The sequence below is a fragment of the Hypanus sabinus genome, assembly GCF_030144855.1.
Source record: "Hypanus sabinus isolate sHypSab1 chromosome 24 unlocalized genomic scaffold, sHypSab1.hap1 SUPER_24_unloc_4, whole genome shotgun sequence".
In the NCBI taxonomy this organism is placed as follows: Eukaryota; Metazoa; Chordata; class Chondrichthyes; order Myliobatiformes; family Dasyatidae; genus Hypanus; species Hypanus sabinus.
In genome coordinates this window covers 1,035,857-1,056,122 of record NW_026778947.1, presented here as the reverse complement: position 1 = coordinate 1,056,122, position 20,266 = coordinate 1,035,857, and the positions used below count along the sequence as shown (strand labels likewise).

Below are 20,266 nucleotides of genomic sequence, written 5' to 3'. Positions count from 1 at the left end.
TCACGTCCACACACAATACTTGTTCCCATGTGCCGATACTCACGTCCACACACAATACTTGTTCCCATGTGCCGATACTCACAACCACACGCAATACTTGTTCCCATGTGCCGATACTCACATCCACACACAATACTTGTAGCCATGTGCCGATACTCACGTCCACACACAATACTTGTATCCATGTGCCGATACTCACGTCCACACACAATACTTGTAGCCATGTGCCGATACTCACGTCCACACACAATACTTGTTCCCATGTGCCGATACTCACGTCCACACACAATACTTGTTCCCATGTGCCGATACTCACGTCCACACACAATACTTGTTCCCATGTGCCGATACTCACGTCCACACACAATACTTGTAGTCATGTGCCGATACTCACGTCCACACACAATACTTGTAGCCATGTGCCGATACTCACGTCCACACACAATACTTGTTCCCATGTGCCGATACTCACGTCCACACGCAATACTTGTAGCCATGTGCCGATACTCACGTCCACACGCAATACTTGTTCCCATGTGCCGATACTCACGTCCACACACAATACTTGTTCCCATGTGCCGATACTCACGTCCACACACAATACTTGTAGCCATGTGCCGATACTCACGTCCACACGCAATACTTGTTCCCATGTGCCGATACTCACGTCCACACACAATACTTGTAGCCATGTGCCGATACTCACGTCCACACACAATACTTGTTCCCATGTGCCGATACTCACGTCCACACACAATACTTGTAGCCATGTGCCGATACTCACGTCCACACGCAATACTTGTTCCCATGTGCCGATACTCACGTCCACACACAATACTTGTTCCCATGTGCCGATACTCACGTCCACACACAATACTTGTTCCCATGTGCCGATACTCACGTCCACACACAATACTTGTTCCCATGTGCCGATACTCACGTCCACACACAATACTTGTTCCCATGTGCCGATACTCACGTCCACACACAATACTTGTAGCCATGTGCCGATACTCTCATCCACACACAATACTTGTTCCCATGTGCCGATACTCACGTCCACACACAATACTTGTAGCCATGTGCCGATACTCACGTCCACACACAATACTTGTTCCCATGTGCCGATACTCACGTCCACACACAATACTTGTAGCCATGTGCCGATACTCACGTCCACACACAATACTTGTTCCCATGTGCCGATACTCACGTCCACACACAATACTTGTTCCCATGTGCCGATACTCACGTCCACACACAATACTTGTAGTCATGTGCCGATACTCACGTCCACACACAATACTTGTAGCCATGTGCCGATACTCACGTCCACACACAATACTTGTTCCCATGTGCCGATACTCACGTCCACACACAATACTTGTAGTCATGTGCCGATACTCACGTCCACACGCAATACTTGTAGTCATGTGCCGATACTCACGTCCACACACAATACTTGTAGTCATGAGCCGATACTCACGTCCACACACAATACTTGTAGTCATGTGCCGATACTCACGTCCACACACAATACTTGTTCCCATGTGCCGATACTCACGTCCACACACAATACTTGTTCCCATGTGCCGATACTCACGTCCACACACAATACTTGTTCCCATGTGCCGATACTCACGTCCACACACAATACTTGTAGCCATGTGCCGATACTCACGTCCACACGCAATACTTGTTCCCATGTGCCGATACTCACGTCCGCACACAATACTTGTAGTCATGTGCCGATACTCATGTCCACACGCAATACTTGTTCCCATGTGCCGATACTCACGTCCACACACAATACTTGTTCCCATGTTCCGATACTCACGTCCACACACAATACTTGTTCCCATGTGCCGATACTCACGTCCACACACAATACTTGTAGTCATGTGCCGATACTCACGTCCACACGCAATGCTTGTTCCCATGTGCCGATACTCACGTCCACACACAATACTTGTTCCCATGTGCCGATACTCACGTCCACACACAATACTTGTTCCCATGTGCCGATACTCACGTCCACACACAATACTTGTTCCCATGTGCCGATACTCACGTCCACACACAATACTTGTTCCCATGTGCCGATACTCACGTCCACACGCAATACTTGTTCCCATGTGCCGATACTCACGTCCACACACAATACTTGTAGCCATGTGCCGATACTCACGTCCACACACAATACTTGTAGCCATGTGCCGATACTCACGTCCACACACAATACTTGTTCCCATGTGCCGATACTCACGTCCACACACAATACTTGTAGCCATGTGCCGATACTCACGTCCACACACAATACTTGTTCCCATGTGCCGATACTCACGTCCACACACAATACTTGTAGCCATGTGCCGATACTCACGTCCACACACAATACTTGTTCCCATGTGCCGATACGCACGTCCACACACAATACTTGTTCCCATGTGCCGATACTCACGTCCACACACAATACTTGTAGCCATGTGCCGATACTCACGTCCACACACAATACTTGTTCCCATGTGCCGATACTCACGTCCACACGCAATGCTTGTTCCCATGTGCCGATACTCACGTCGACACACAATACTTGTAGCCATGTGCCAATACTCACGTCCACACACAATACTTGTTCCCATGTGCCGATACTCACATCCACACACAATACTTGTTCCCATGTGCCGATACTCACGTCCACACGCAATGCTTGTTCCCATGTGCCGATACTCACGTCTACACACAATACTTGTATCCATGTGCCAATACTCACATCCACCCACAATACTTGTTCCAATGTGCCGATACTCACGTCCACACGCAATACTTGTTCCCATGTGCCGATACTCACGTCCACACACAATACTTGTTCCCATGTGCCGATACTCACGTCTACACACAATACTTGTATCCATGTGCCAATACTCACATCCACCCACAATACTTGTTCCAATGTGCCGATACTCACGTCCACACGCAATACTTGTTCCCATGTGCCGATACTCACGTCCACACGCAATACTTGTTCCCATGTGCCGATACTCACGTCCACACACAATACTTGTTCCCATGTGCCGATACTCACGTCCACACACAATACTTGTAGCCATGTGCCGATACTCACGTCCACACACAATACTTGTTCCCATGTGCCGATACTCACGTCCACACACAATACTTGTTCCCATGTGCCGATACTCACGTCCACACACAATACTTGTTCCCATGTGTCGATACTCACGTCCACACACAATACTTGTTCCCATGTGCCGATACTCACGTCCACACACAATACTTGTTCCCATGTGCCGATACTCACGTCCACACACAATGCTTGTTCCCATGTGCCGATACTCACGTCCACACGCAATACTTGTTCCCATGTGCCGATACTCACGTCCACACACAATGCTTGTTCCCATGTGCCGATACTCACGTCCACACGCAATACTTGTAGCAATGTGCCGATACTCACGTCCACACGCAATACTTGTTCCCATGTGCCGATACTCACGTCCACACGCAATACTTGTTCCCATGTGCCGATACTCACGTCCACACACAATACTTGTTCCCATGTGCCGATACTCACGTCCACACACAATACTTGTTCCCATGTGCCGATACTCACGTCCACACACAATACTTGTTCCCATGTGCCGATACTCACGTCCACACACAATACTTGTTCCCATGTGCCGATACTCACGTCCACACACAATACTTGTAGTCATGTGCCGATACTCACGTCCACACACAATACTTGTTCCCATGTGCCGATACTCACGTCCACACACAATACTTGTTCCCATGTGCCGATACTCACGTCCACACACAATACTTGTAGCCATGTGCCGATACTCACGTCCACACACAATACTTGTTCCCATGTGCCGATACTCACGTCCACACACAATACTTGTTCCCATGTGCCGATACTCACGTCCACACACAATACTTGTTCCCATGTGCCGATACTCACGTCCACACACAATACTTGTTCCCATGTGCCGATACTCACGTCCACACACAATACTTGTAGCCATGTGCCGATACTCACGTCCACACACAATACTTGTTCCCATGTGCCGATACTCACGTCCACACACAATACTTGTTCCCATGTGCCGATACTCACGTCCACACACAATACTTGTTCCCATGTGCCGATACTCACGTCCACACACAATACTTGTAGTCATGTGCCGATACTCACGTCCACACACAATACTTGTTCCCATGTGCCGATACTCACGTCCACACGCAATACTTGTTCCCATGTGCCGATACTCACGTCCACACACAATACTTGTAGCCATGTGCCGATACTCACGTCCACACACAATACTTGTTCCCATGTGCCGATACTCACGTCCACACACAATACTTGTTCCCATGTGCCGATACTCACGTCCACACACAATACTTGTTCCCATGTGCCGATACTCACGTCCACACACAATACTTGTTCCCATGTGCCGATACTCACGTCCACACACAATACTTGTAGCCATGTGCCGATACTCACGTCCACACACAATACTTGTTCCCATGTGCCGATACTCACGTCCACACACAATACTTGTTCCCATGTGCCGATACTCACGTCCACACACAATACTTGTTCCCATGTGCCGATACTCACGTCCACACACAATACTTGTAGTCATGTGCCGATACTCACGTCCACACACAATACTTGTTCCCATGTGCCGATACTCACGTCCACACGCAATACTTGTTCCCATGTGCCGATACTCACGTCCACACACAATACTTGTAGCCATGTGCCGATACTCACGTCCACACACAATACTTGTTCCCATGTGCCGATACTCACGTCCACACACAATACTTGTTCCCATGTGCCGATACTCACGTCCACACACAATACTTGTAGTCATGTGCCGATACTCACGTCCACACACAATACTTGTTCCCATGTGCCGATACTCACGTCCACACACAATACTTGTTCCCATGTGCCGATACTCACGTCCACACACAATACTTGTTCCCATGTGCCGATACTCACGTCCACACACAATACTTGTTCCCATGTGCCGATACTCACGTCCACACACAATACTTGTTCCCATGTGCCGATACTCACGTCCGCACACAATACTTGTATCCATGTGCCGATACTCACGTCCACACACAATACTTGTTCCCATGTGCCGATACTCACGTCCACACACAATACTTGTAGCCATGTGCCGATACTCATGTCCACACACAATACTTGTATCCATGTGCCGATACTCACGTCCACACGCAATGCTTGTAGCCATGTGCCGATACTCACGTCCACACACAATACTTGTTCCCATGTGCCGATACTCACGTCCACACACAATACTTGTAGCCATGTGCCGATACTCATGTCCACACACAATACTTGTTCCCATGTGCCGATACTCACGTCCACACACAATACTTGTTCCCATGTGCCGATACTCACGTCCACACGCAATACTTGTTCCCATGTGCCGATACTCACGTCCACACGCAATACTTGTTCCCATGTGCCGATACTCACGTCCACACGCAATACTTGTTCCCATGTGCCGATACTCACGTCCACACACAATACTTGTTCCCATGTGCCGATACTCACGTCCACACACAATACTTGTTCCCATGTGCCGATACTCACGTCCACACACAATGCTTGTAGCCATGTGCCGATACTCACGTCCACACACAATACTTGTTCCCATGTGCCGATACTCACGTCCACACACAATACTTGTAGTCATGTGCCGATACTCACGTCCACACGCAATACTTGTTCCCATGTGCCGATACTCACGTCCACACACAATACTTGTTCCCATGTGCCGATACTCACGTCCACACACAATACTTGTAGCCATGTGCCGATACTCATGTCCACACACAATACTTGTATCCATGTGCCGATACTCACGTCCACACGCAATGCTTGTAGCCATGTGCCGATACTCACGTCCACACACAATACTTGTTCCCATGTGCCGATACTCACGTCCACACGCAATACTTGTTCCCATGTGCCGATACTCACATCCACACGCAATACTTGTTCCCATGTGCCGATACTCACGTCCACACGCAATACTTGTTCCCATGTGCCGATACTCACGTCTACACACAATGCTTGTAGCCATGTGCTGATACTCACGTCTACACACAATGCTTGTAGACATGTGCCGATACTCACGTCTACACACAATGCTTGTAGCCATGTGCCGATACTCACGTCCACACACAATGCTTGTAGACATGTGCCGATACTCACGTCCACACACAATGCTTGTAGCCATGTGCCGATACTCACGTCCACACACAATACTTGTTCCCATGTGCCGATACTCACGTCCACACACAATACTTGTAGCCATGTGCCGATACTCACGTCCACACACAATACTTGTAGCCATGTGCGCATACTCACATCCACACGCAATGCTTGTAGCCATGTGCCGATACAGGCACCCAAATACTGATGCACATATCCATCTGTGACACACACACCCAAACATCCACACACTGTTCAACATACACATGTATGGTTACGTACTCATACACACAAATGGACTATTATGCATGGCATATACAGAAACGTGTAACTGTGGGGCTGTGGCCTCTGCCTTTCTGGGTTGCAGGCCGGCGTCGGTCTGGAGTGAATGGTCGGAGTGGTCACGCTGCTCGGTCACCTGTACGGCAGGCGTGCAGCAGCGCCGCAGGGTCTGCCTCGGCATCCGGCCATGCCACCGGGTGGAATCGCTGCAGTCTCAACCCTGTGTGGAGAAGCCGTGTTGCCAGAGTGAGTGCTGGCCCGGGGAGGGCTCGGGTCCTATCATGGGAGAGGGGAAGGGTTTGAATCCTCTTCTGGAGGTGGGAGTGGGTCTTTTCCCTTGGGAGGGGTAGTTCCTTGTCCCAGGAGAGGGCTTGGTTCGTTTTCCATTGGGGGAGTGTGTGGTTTATGTTGTAGGGTGGGGGGAAATGGTGAGTTTTGTTCCTTAGGAGAAGAGTGGTTCCTGTCCCGGGAGAGCAGGTAGGTCCTCATTCCATGGTGTGAGACCTGTTCCGGGGAGAGGAAGTGGGTCATGTTCCAGGAAAGCGGATGAGTCCTATCCCAGGGGGAGGACGTGGGACGTGTCCTGGCTGGAGGGTGGGGAATCCTGTCCTTGGAGAGAAGGTAGGTGGTGAATTTCATCGGGTGGAAGTGGAGCCGATACTGTCCCAGTGGAGGGGATGGGTTGTGTCCCTGGAGGTTGGTCCCTGAAGGATTAAATGTTAATACATGTAAAGATTAGCTTTGTCACTTATAGAGTGAAACGTGCGGCTTGTGTCAGTGGGGAGACGGTACAGCCATGGCTCAACCTTTGGGTGATATATGCTGCCTGATCTGTCTTGCAGGGGATGGTGGCTGGAGTGCGTGGTCTCCGTGGAGCCCCTGCTCGGTCACATGTCACATAGGTCGGCAAAAGAGAGAGCGGAGCTGCTCTGCACCGCCCCCCTTCTGTGGCGGAGGGTGCCCGGGAGCCAGGGAAAGCTACAGAGATTGTGACACCGATCAAATCTGTCCCAGTGAGTATAGTTTCCATGTCCCCTGTGAGTTTTCTCTCACCCTCTTCTCCCTCCCTATGTCTCCTCCATCCCTCACCCCTCATCTCCCTCCTCGCTTCCTCTCCACCTTGTTCTGCATCACTCTGTCTCACCCCTGTCCTCCTCCTCCTCCTCCCTCCTTTTCCTGTCTCACCATCTGTCCACTTCCCTCTCCCTTCCCATCCCTTCCTCCCCTCCTCCTCTCTCCTCATTCCCCCTCTCCTTGTCCACCCTCTGACCCTCTCTTTTCCTGTCTCTCCATTTTACAGCAAGACCAGCCTTTCCTGCTGTGTGAGCGCTGGCATTTCTGTGGTCTCCAGCAGGCTGCATACGTGACCGTGCATCTGTGTGTGAGTGTATTGGGGGGTGGGGAGGGAGAGTGCGTGTGGAATGGGGCGAGTGCGCTCTTTCCCGGATCTGTGCTCTCCGCATTTCTCAGTGACGCTACTGCCTTTACCAGCACATGGATCCTGGTCACCCTGGAGCCCCTGGGGACTTTGCGGAGAGTCCTGCAAATCGGAGGGGTCGGGAATGGTTCCGACTCGCCAGCGAAATCGCACCTGCAGTAACCCCCCACCGTCGAAATACCCAGCAGGCCGGCTGTGTCACGGGAATGCTGAGGACGTTGGCCTCTGCCACTTCCTTCCCTTTTGTCCCGGTGAGTACGGAGACTCCTTCCCTACGTGGTGAGTCCCCACGGCGGAGGGGAAGGGAGTGAGTCCCTACGGTGGAGGGGGAGTGTGTCCCCACGACGGAGGGGAAGGGAGTGTGTCCCCACGGCGGAGGGGGAGTGAGTCCCTATGGTGGAGGGGGAGTGTGTCCCCACGGCGGAGGGGAAGGGAGTGTGTCCCCACGGCGGAGGGGAAGGGAGTGTCCCTACGGTGGAGGGGGAGTGTGTCCCCATGGCGGAGGGCAAGGGAGTGTAACAGCACGGCGGAGGGAGGGAGTGTGCCTCCATGTAAGGGAGAAAGGGGGGCCCCTTAGTGGAAAGACCCCGCAGCTGAGTGATGAGGAGAGCCAGTATTGGACAAGTATGGAGATTAGGAAGGATTTAAAGGAACAGCAGAGTTGTTCAAAATTGTCAGAATATTAATTAATTAATTAATTAATCAACAATAATACAGTACAAAATAGGCCCATCAAAGCCTTCAGGCCACACCCCCACTTTAACCCTAGCCTAATCACAGGACAACTTACAATGATCAATTAACCTATCAAACAGCGCATCTTTGGACTGTGGGAGGAAACCGGAACACCCGGAGAAAAACCACACATTCTTCGGGGAGGAGGTACAAACTCCTTATAGATGAACTCGGAACTGCACCATGGGAAACTGGAAGATTAGGGAAAATTTAAAAAGCAGTGAAGAGGAACCAGTAAGTAAGCATTAAGAAAGATAAATACCGAACTTAAAGTAGCGCAAAATATAAAAAGTCAAAGAGGTCAAAGCAGATTTATTATCGATGTACATATCAGGTGATTGGAGGAATGTTTGGGGGTCTGTCAGAGGTAGGTTTATTTACATAGACTGATGGGCATGTGGAACATTCTGGCAAAGTCAATTTATAATCATGTGCATAAGATATAGCTGCAGAATTAGGCCATTTGGCCCATCGAGTCTGCACCACCATTTCATCATAGCGGATCCAATTTTCCTCTCAGCCCCAATCTCTTGTTGTCTTTCCATGCCCAGACCAATCAAGAATCTGTCAACCTCTGTCATATATACATGAAGACTCGGCCTCCACAGCTGCCCGTGGCAACGCATTCCGTAGATTCACCACCCTCTGGCTAAACTCTCTTCATCCCTGTTCTAAAAGGACGTCCCTCTATTTTGAGGCTGTGTCTTCTGGTCTCAGACTCTCCCACCATAGGAAACATCCTCTTGTCTTCCATTTTATCAAGGCCTTTCACCATTCGATAGGATCCAATGAGGTCACTGGTCAATCTTCTGAATTCCAGTGAGTACAGGCCCAGAGCCCATCAAACACTCTTCAGGCGACAAACCGTTCAAATCTGGAATCATTTTTGTGAACCTGATTTGAACCCTCACCAATTTCAGCACGTCCTTTCTAAGATAAGGGGCCCAAAACTGCTCACAATACTCCAAGTGAGGCCTCACCAGTGCTTTATAAAGTCTCAACATTACATCCTTACTTTTATATTCTAGTTTTCTTGAAATGAATGCTAACATTGCATTTGCCTTCCTCACCAGAGACTCAACCTAGAAATAATCTTTAGGCAATCCTGCACAAGGACTCCCAACTCCCTTTGCACCTCCATTGTCTGTATTTTCTCTCCATTTAGAAAATACTCAACCCTTCCATTTCTTCCAGCAAAGAGGTCTTAGCTCTTCGAGGCTTCACTCAGAGGAAGCAAAGGCTTCTTGTAATTTCCTTTCTTCTGCCTCTCTCTCTTCTTGCAGAGTGGAATGGCATCTGCATTTTTCCAGTCTTCCGCCATATACCAACTTTAGATTTAATTTCTTGCAGGCATTTACAGGAAAATAAATATAAAAGAAGTTATTAAAAACTATACATAAGCAATGACTGACAAACAACCAGTCTGCAAAAGAAGACAAATTGTGCAAATAAAAAAATAAATAACACTAAGAACGTGAGTTGTAGAGTCCTTGAAAGTGAGGCTTTAGGTTGGGAAATCAGTTCATTGTTGAGGTGAGGGAATTATCCATGCCAATTCAAGAGCCTGATGGTGCTGGGTAATAACTCTTTCCAAACTTAGCGGTGTGGGACCTACCTCTTGCTTGAGAGCAGTTGTGAGCAGAAGACAGGAAGAATATGTTGGCACTTCATTCCTCAGAGAATGAAGGGAGGTTTGATTGAGGTATGCAAAATCATGATGGGGTATAGATAGGGCAAATGCAAACTGAGGCCGGGTGGGACTAGGTCATAGGTTAAGGGTGAGAGGTGAAATATATAAGGAGAATCTGAGGGGGGATCTTCATTCAGAAAGTGATGAGAATGTAGATCGAGCCACCAGCAGAAGCGGTGGGTATGTGTTTGATTAAATCATTTAAGAGAAGTTTGCACATGGATTGGAGAATGGAGCACTATGGTCCGGGTGCAGGGTGATGGGACTAGGCAGTATAACAGTGTAGCATGGACTAGAGGGGCGGAAAGGCTGCAATACCCCATGATATTCGTCTCTCAGTAGTTCTGTCAGATCCTCAGTAGTTCTCAGGTCCTATCTGACAAATTTACTGGAGTTCTCTGAGGATGTAACGATAGATATAAGTGCATACTTGGATTTCCAGAAGGCATTTGATAAGGATGCATAAAGTTAGGAGTGGTGTATAAGCAGGAAGGGATTGGTTAACCTATAGAGGACAGTGAATTGGTTGCACAGTGGTGCAGTGGTTAGCACGATGCTTTACGTCTGGTCTCTCTGACGGTGGTGTCTGAAAAGAGGATGCTGTCCAAGTTGCATGCCATCTTGGACAATGACTCCCGTCCACTCCATTATGTACTGGTTAGGCACAGGAGTACATTCAGCCAGAGACTCATTCCACCGAGATGTAACACTGAGCATCATAGGAAGTCATTCCTACCTGTGGCCATCAAACTTTACAACTCCTCCCTCAGAGAGTCAGACGCCCTGTGCCAATAGGCTAGTCCTGGACTTATTTCCACTTGGCCTGATTAACATTATTTAATTATTTATGTTTTATATTGCTATAATTCTTCACTATTCTTGGTTGGTACAGCTGTAACGAAAACCAATTTCCCTCGGGATCAATAAAGTATGTCTGTCTGTCACCAGTGATCAGGATCTGTAAGGATCTGCTGTCTGTAAGGAGTTTGAATGTTCTCCCTATGTGGGAGGAAACCGGAGCACCCAGAGGATACAAGGTGTACGGATTAGGGTTCAGGCATGCTAGGTGTACGGGTTAGGGTTCAGGCATGCTAGATGTACGGGTTAGGGTTCAGGCATGCTAGGCGTATGGGTTAGGGTTCAGGCATGCTAGGTGTACGGGTTAGGGTTCAGGCATGCTAGATGTACGGGTTAGGGTTCAGGCATGCTAGATGTACGGGTTAGGGTTCAGGCATGCTAGGTGTACGGGTTAGGGTTCAGGCATGCTAGGTGTACGGGTTAGGGTTCAGGCATGCTAGGTGTACGGGTTAGGGTTCAGGCATGCTAGGTGTACGGGTTAGGGTTCAGGCATGCTAGGTGTACGGGTTAGGGTTCAGGCATGCTAGGTGTACAGATTAGGGCTCAGGCATGCTAGGTGTACGGGTTAGGGTTCAGGCATGCTAGGTGTACAGGTTAGGGTTCAGGCATGCTAGGTGTACGGGTTAGGGTTCAGGCATGCTAGGTGTACAGGTTAGGGTTCAGGCATGCTAGGTGTACGGGTTAGGGTTCAGGCATGCTAGGTGTACAGGTTAGGGTTCAGGCATGCTAGGTGTACGGGTTAGGGTTCAGGCATGCTAGGTGTACGGGTTAGGGTTCAGGCATGCTAGGTGTACAGGTTAGGGTTCAGGCATGCTAGGTGTACGGGTTAGGGTTCAGGCATGCTAGGTGTACAGGTTAGGGTTCAGGCATGCTAGGTGTACGGGTTAGGGTTCAGGCATGCTAGGTGTACAGGTTAGGGTTCAGGCATGCTAGGTGTACAGATTAGGGTTCAGGCATGCTAGGTGTACAGGTTAGGGTTCAGGCATGCTAGGTGTACAGGTTAGGGTTCAGGCATGCTAGGTGTACGGGTTAGGGTTCAGGCATGCTAGATGTACGGGTTAGGGTTCAGGCATGCTAGATGTACGGGTTAGGGTTCAGGCATGCTAGGTGTACGGGTTAGGGTTCAGGCATGCTAGGTGTACGGGTTAGGGTTCAGGCATGCTAGGTGTACGGGTTAGGGTTCAGGCATGCTAGGTGTACAGGTTAGGGTTCAGGCATGCTAGGTGTACGGGTTAGGGTTCAGGCATGCTAGATGTACGGGTTAGGGTTCAGGCATGCTAGGTGTACAGGTTAGGGTACAGGCATGCTAGGTGTACGGGTTAGGGTTCAGGCATGCTAGGTGTACAGGTTAGGGTTCAGGCATGCTAGGTGTACGGGTTAGGGTTCAGGCATGCTAGGTGTACAGGTTAGGGTTCAGGCATGCTAGGTGTACGGGTTAGGGTTCAGGCATGCTAGGTGTACGGGTTAGGGTTCAGGCATGCTAGGTGTACAGGTTAGGGTTCAGGCATGCTAGGTGTACGGGTTAGGGTTCAGGCATGCTAGGTGTACAGGTTAGGGTTCAGGCATGCTAGGTGTACGGGTTAGGGTTCAGGCATGCTAGGTGTACAGATTAGGGTTCAGGCATGCTAGGTGTACGGGTTAGGGTTCAGGCATGCTAGATGTACGGGTTAGGGTTCAGGCATGCTAGGTGTACAGATTAGGGTTCAGGCATGCTAGATGTACGGGTTAGGGTTCAGGCATGCTAGGTGTACAGGTTAGGGTTCAGGCATGCTAGGTGTACGGGTTAGGGTTCAGGCATGCTAGATGTACGGGTTAGGGTTCAGGCATGCTAGGTGTACGGGTTAGGGTTCAGGCATGCTAGATGTACGGGTTAGGGTTCAGGCATGCTAGGTGTACGGGTTAGGGTTCAGGCATGCTAGATGTACGGGTTAGGGTTCAGGCATGCTAGGTGTACGGGTTAGGGTTCAGGCATGCTAGGTGTACAGGTTAGGGTTCAGGCATGCTAGGTGTACGGGTTAGGGTTCAGGCATGCTAGGTGTACGGGTTAGGGTTCAGGCATGCTAGGTGTACAGGTTAGGGTTCAGGCATGCTAGGTGTACGGGTTAGGGTTCAGGCATGCTAGGTGTACAGGTTAGGGTTCAGGCATGCTAGGTGTACGGGTTAGGGTTCAGGCATGCTAGGTGTACAGATTAGGGTTCAGGCATGCTAGGTGTACAGATTAGGGTTCAGGCATGCTAGGTGTACAGGTTAGGGTTCAGGCATGCTAGGTGTACGGGTTAGGGTTCAGGCATGCTAGGTGTACAGGTTAGGGTTCAGGCATGCTAGGTGTACGGGTTAGGGTTCAGGCATGCTAGGTGTACAGATTAGGGTTCAGGCATGCTAGATGTACGGGTTAGGGTTCAGGCATGCTAGGTGTACGGATTAGGGTTCAGGCATGCTAGGTGTACGGATTAGGGTTCAGGCATGCTAGGTGTACAGGTTAGGGTTCAGGCATGCTAGGTGTACAGATTAGGGTTCAGGCATGCTAGGTGTACAGGTTAGGGTTCAGGCATGCTAGGTGTACGGGTTAGGGTTCAGGCATGCTAGGTGTACAGATTAGGGTTCAGGCATGCTAGGTGTACGGGTTAGGGTTCAGGCATGCTAGATGTACAGATTAGGGTTCAGGCATGCTAGGTGTACGGATTAGGGTTCAGGCATGCTAGGTGTACAGGTTAGGGTTCAGGCATGCTAGGTGTACGGATTAGGGTTCAGGCATGCTAGGTGTACGGGTTAGGGTTCAGGCATGCTAGATGTACGGGTTAGGGTTCAGGCATGCTAGGTGTACCGGTTAGGGTTCAGGCATGCTAGATGTACGGGTTAGGGTTCAGGCATGCTAGGTGTACAGGTTAGGGTTCAGGCATGCTAGGTGTACGGGTTAGGGTTCAGGCATGCTAGGTGTACAGATTAGGGTTCAGGCATGCTAGGTGTACGGATTAGGGTTCAGGCATGCTAGGTGTAGATTAGGGTTCAGGCATGCTAGGTGTACAGATTAGGGTTCAGGCATGCTAGGTGTACAGATTAGGGTTCAGGCATGCTAGGTGTACAGGTTAGGGTTCAGGCATGCTAGGTGTACAGATTAGGGTTCAGGCATGCTAGGTGTACGGGTTAGGGTTCAGGCATGCTAGGTGTACGGATTAGGGTTCAGGCATGCTAGGTGTACGGATTAGGGTTCAGGCATGCTAGGGGTACAGATTAGGGTTCAGGCATGCTAGGTGTACGGATTAGGGTTCAGGCATGCTAGGTGTACGGATTAGGGTTCAGGCATGCTAGGTGTACAGATTAGGGTTCAGGCATGCTAGGTGTACAGGTTAGGGTTCAGGCATGCTAGGTGTACGGGTTAGGGTTCAGGCATGCTAGGTGTACAGGTTAGGGTTCAGGCATGCTAGGTGTACGGGTTAGGGTTCAGGCATGCTAGGTGTACAGATTAGGGTTCAGGCATGCTAGATGTACGGGTTAGGGTTCAGGCATGCTAGGTGTACGGATTAGGGTTCAGGCATGCTAGGTGTACAGGTTAGGGTTCAGGCATGCTAGGTGTACAGATTAGGGTTCAGGCATGCTAGGTGTACAGGTTAGGGTTCAGGCATTAGGGTTAGGGTTAGGGTTAGGGTTAGGGTTAGGGTTAGGGTTAGGGTTCAGGCATGCTAGGTGTACAGATTAGGGTTCAGGCATGCTAGGTGTACGGGTTAGGGTTCAGGCATGCTAGATGTACAGATTAGGGTTCAGGCATGCTAGGTGTACGGATTAGGGTTCAGGCATGCTAGGTGTACAGGTTAGGGTTCAGGCATGCTAGGTGTACGGATTAGGGTTCAGGCATGCTAGGTGTACAGGTTAGGGTTCAGGCATGCTAGGTGTACGGGTTAGGGTTCAGGCATGCTAGGTGTACAGGTTAGGGTTCAGGCATGCTAGGTGTACAGATTAGGGTTCAGGCATGCTAGGTGTACAGGTTAGGGTTCAGGCATGCTAGGTGTACAGGTTAGGGTTCAGGCATGCTAGGTGTACGGGTTAGGGTTCAGGCATGCTAGATGTACGGGTTAGGGTTCAGGCATGCTAGATGTACGGGTTAGGGTTCAGGCATGCTAGGTGTACGGGTTAGGGTTCAGGCATGCTAGGTGTACGGGTTAGGGTTCAGGCATGCTAGGTGTACGGGTTAGGGTTCAGGCATGCTAGGTGTACAGGTTAGGGTTCAGGCATGCTAGGTGTACGGGTTAGGGTTCAGGCATGCTAGATGTACGGGTTAGGGTTCAGGCATGCTAGGTGTACAGGTTAGGGTACAGGCATGCTAGGTGTACGGGTTAGGGTTCAGGCATGCTAGGTGTACAGGTTAGGGTTCAGGCATGCTAGGTGTACGGGTTAGGGTTCAGGCATGCTAGGTGTACAGGTTAGGGTTCAGGCATGCTAGGTGTACGGGTTAGGGTTCAGGCATGCTAGGTGTACGGGTTAGGGTTCAGGCATGCTAGGTGTACAGGTTAGGGTTCAGGCATGCTAGGTGTACGGGTTAGGGTTCAGGCATGCTAGGTGTACAGGTTAGGGTTCAGGCATGCTAGGTGTACGGGTTAGGGTTCAGGCATGCTAGGTGTACAGATTAGGGTTCAGGCATGCTAGGTGTACGGGTTAGGGTTCAGGCATGCTAGATGTACGGGTTAGGGTTCAGGCATGCTAGGTGTACAGATTAGGGTTCAGGCATGCTAGATGTACGGGTTAGGGTTCAGGCATGCTAGGTGTACAGGTTAGGGTTCAGGCATGCTAGGTGTACGGGTTAGGGTTCAGGCATGCTAGATGTACGGGTTAGGGTTCAGGCATGCTAGGTGTACGGGTTAGGGTTCAGGCATGCTAGATGTACGGGTTAGGGTTCAGGCATGCTAGGTGTACGGGTTAGGGTTCAGGCATGCTAGATGTACGGGTTAGGGTTCAGGCATGCTAGGTGTACGGGTTAGGGTTCAGGCATGCTAGGTGTACAGGTTAGGGTTCAGGCATGCTAGGTGTACGGGTTAGGGTTCAGGCATGCTAGGTGTACGGGTTAGGGTTCAGGCATGCTAGGTGTACAGGTTAGGGTTCAGGCATGCTAGGTGTACGGGTTAGGGTTCAGGCATGCTAGGTGTACGGGTTAGGGTTCAGGCATGCTAGGTGTACGGGTTAGGGTTCAGGCATGCTAGGTGTACAGATTAGGGTTCAGGCATGCTAGGTGTACAGATTAGGGTTCAGGCATGCTAGGTGTACAGGTTAGGGTTCAGGCATGCTAGGTGTACGGGTTAGGGTTCAGGCATGCTAGGTGTACAGGTTAGGGTTCAGGCATGCTAGGTGTACGGGTTAGGGTTCAGGCATGCTAGGTGTACAGATTAGGGTTCAGGCATGCTAGATGTACGGGTTAGGGTTCAGGCATGCTAGGTGTACGGATTAGGGTTCAGGCATGCTAGGTGTACGGATTAGGGTTCAGGCATGCTAGGTGTACAGGTTAGGGTTCAGGCATGCTAGGTGTACAGATTAGGGTTCAGGCATGCTAGGTGTACAGGTTAGGGTTCAGGCATGCTAGGTGTACGGGTTAGGGTTCAGGCATGCTAGGTGTACAGATTAGGGTTCAGGCATGCTAGGTGTACGGGTTAGGGTTCAGGCATGCTAGATGTACAGATTAGGGTTCAGGCATGCTAGGTGTACGGATTAGGGTTCAGGCATGCTAGGTGTACAGGTTAGGGTTCAGGCATGCTAGGTGTACGGATTAGGGTTCAGGCATGCTAGGTGTACGGGTTAGGGTTCAGGCATGCTAGATGTACGGGTTAGGGTTCAGGCATGCTAGGTGTACCGGTTAGGGTTCAGGCATGCTAGATGTACGGGTTAGGGTTCAGGCATGCTAGGTGTACAGGTTAGGGTTCAGGCATGCTAGGTGTACGGGTTAGGGTTCAGGCATGCTAGGTGTACAGATTAGGGTTCAGGCATGCTAGGTGTACGGATTAGGGTTCAGGCATGCTAGGTGTAGATTAGGGTTCAGGCATGCTAGGTGTACAGATTAGGGTTCAGGCATGCTAGGTGTACAGGTTAGGGTTCAGGCATGCTAGGTGTACAGGTTAGGGTTCAGGCATGCTAGGTGTACGGGTTAGGGTTCAGGCATGCTAGGTGTACGGGTTAGGGTTCAGGCATGCTAGGTGTACGGATTAGGGTTCAGGCATGCTAGGTGTACGGATTAGGGTTCAGGCATGCTAGGTGTACAGGTTAGGGTTCAGGCATGCTAGGTGTACAGATTAGGGTTCAGGCATGCTAGGTGTACAGGTTAGGGTTCAGGCATGCTAGGTGTACAGATTAGGGTTCAGGCATGCTAGGTGTACGGGTTAGGGTTCAGGCATGCTAGGTGTACGGATTAGGGTTCAGGCATGCTAGGTGTACGGATTAGGGTTCAGGCATGCTAGGGGTACAGATTAGGGTTCAGGCATGCTAGGTGTACGGATTAGGGTTCAGGCATGCTAGGTGTACGGATTAGGGTTCAGGCATGCTAGGTGTACAGATTAGGGTTCAGGCATGCTAGGTGTACAGGTTAGGGTTCAGGCATGCTAGGTGTACGGGTTAGGGTTCAGGCATGCTAGGTGTACAGGTTAGGGTTCAGGCATGCTAGGTGTACGGGTTAGGGTTCAGGCATGCTAGGTGTACAGATTAGGGTTCAGGCATGCTAGATGTACGGGTTAGGGTTCAGGCATGCTAGGTGTACGGATTAGGGTTCAGGCATGCTAGGTGTACAGGTTAGGGTTCAGGCATGCTAGGTGTACAGATTAGGGTTCAGGCATGCTAGGTGTACAGGTTAGGGTTCAGGCATTAGGGTTAGGGTTAGGGTTAGGGTTAGGGTTAGGGTTAGGGTTAGGGTTAGGGTTCAGGCATGCTAGGTGTACAGATTAGGGTTCAGGCATGCTAGGTGTACGGGTTAGGGTTCAGGCATGCTAGATGTACAGATTAGGGTTCAGGCATGCTAGGTGTACGGATTAGGGTTCAGGCATGCTAGGTGTACAGGTTAGGGTTCAGGCATGCTAGGTGTACGGATTAGGGTTCAGGCATGCTAGGTGTACGGGTTAGGGTTCAGGCATGCTAGATGTACGGGTTAGGGTTCAGGCATGCTAGGTGTACAGGTTAGGGTTCAGGCATGCTAGATGTACGGGTTAGGGTTCAGGCATGCTAGGTGTACAGGTTAGGGTTCAGGCATGCTAGGTGTACGGGTTAGGGTTCAGGCATGCTAGGTGTACAGATTAGGGTTCAGGCATGCTAGGTGTACGGATTAGGGTTCAGGCATGCTAGGTGTAGATTAGGGTTCAGGCATGCTAGGTGTACAGATTAGGGTTCAGGCATGCTAGGTGTACAGGTTAGGGTTCAGGCATGCTAGGTGTACAAGTTAGGGTTCAGGCATGCTAGGTGTACGGGTTAGGGTTCAGGCATGCTAGGTGTACGGGTTAGGGTTCAGGCATGCTAGGTGTACGGATTAGGGTTCAGGCATGCTAGGTGTACGGATTAGGGTTCAGGCATGCTAGGTGTACAGGTTAGGGTTCAGGCATGCTAGGTGTACAGATTAGGGTTCAGGCATGCTAGGTGTACAGGTTAGGGTTCAGGCATGCTAGGTGTACAGATTAGGGTTCAGGCATGCTAGGTGTACGGGTTAGGGTTCAGGCATGCTAGGTGTACGGATTAGGGTTCAGGCATGCTAGGTGTACGGATTAGGGTTCAGGCATGCTAGGTGTACAGATTAGGGTTCAGGCATGCTAGGTGTACAGGTTAGGGTTCAGGCATGCTAGGTGTACAGATTAGGGTTCAGGCATGCTAGGTGTACGGGTTAGGGTTCAGGCATGCTAGATGTACAGATTAGGGTTCAGGCATGCTAGGTGTACAGATTAGGGTTCAGGCATGCTAGGTGTACGGGTTAGGGTTCAGGCATGCTAGATGTACAGATTAGGGTTCAGGCATGCTAGATATACGGGTTAGGGTTCAGGCATGCTAGGTGTACAGGTTAGGGTTCAGGCATGCTAGGTGTACGGGTTAGGGTTCAGGCATGCTAGATGTACAGATTAGGGTTCAGGCATGCTAGGTGTACAGGTTAGGGTTCAGGCATGCTAGATGTACAGATTAGGGTTCAGGCATGCTAGGTGTACAGATTAGGGTTCAGGCATGCTAGGTGTACAGATTAGGGTTCAGGCATGCTAGATGTACGGGTTAGGGTTCAGGCATGCTAGGTGTACGGATTAGGGTTCAGGCATGCTAGGTGTACGGGTTAGGGTTCAGGCATGCTAGATGTACAGGTTAGGGTTCAGGCATGCTAGGTGTACAGATTAGGGTTCAGGCATGCTAGGTGTACAGATTAGGGTTGGGGCATGCTAGGTGTACAGGTTAGGGTTCGGGCATGCTAGGTGTACGGGTTAGGGTTCAGGCATGCTAGGTGTACAGATTAGGGTTCAGGCATGCTAGGTGTACGGATTAGGGTTCAGGCATGCTAGGTGTACGGGTTAGGGTTCAGGCATGCTAGGTGTACGGGTTAGGGTTCAGGCATGCTAGGTGTACAGATTAGTGTTCAGGCATGCTAGGTGTACAGGTTAGGGTTCAGGCATGCTAGGTGTACGGGTTAGGGTTCAGGCATGCTAGGTGTACAGATTAGTGTTCAGGCATGCTAGGTGTACGGGTTAGGGTTCAGGGATGCTAGGTGTACAGATTAGGGTTCAGGCATGCTAGGTGTACGGGTTAGGGTTCAGGCATGCTAGGTGTACGGGTTAGGGTTCAGGCATGCTAGGTGTACGGGTTAGGGTTCAGGCATGCTAGGTGTACGGGTTAGGGTTCAGGCATGCTAGGTGTACGGGTTAGGGTTCAGGCATGCTAGGTGTACGGATTAGGGTTGGGGCATGCTAGGTTGGCACCAAATGCATAGGGACCCTGGCACTTCCTTGGACTATGTTGGTTGTTGATGTAAATGGCACCTTTCAGT

General features: G+C 50.3%; 1 protein-coding gene across 2 annotated transcripts in view; it reads left to right on the top strand.

Annotated features, from left to right (window-relative positions):
• Positions 1 to 20,266, top strand: part of LOC132385510 (properdin-like) — a 119,140-nt gene that overhangs the window by 92,622 nt on the left and 6,252 nt on the right. For both annotated transcript variants that reach the window (XM_059957639.1, XM_059957637.1), the window contains exons 3-5: positions 6,651 to 6,811; positions 7,408 to 7,578; positions 8,057 to 8,254. In XM_059957639.1, coding sequence (XP_059813622.1) covers positions 6,651 to 6,811; positions 7,408 to 7,578; positions 8,057 to 8,254 — 530 coding nt within the window. The remainder of the gene's footprint in view (positions 1 to 6,650; positions 6,812 to 7,407; positions 7,579 to 8,056; positions 8,255 to 20,266) is intronic.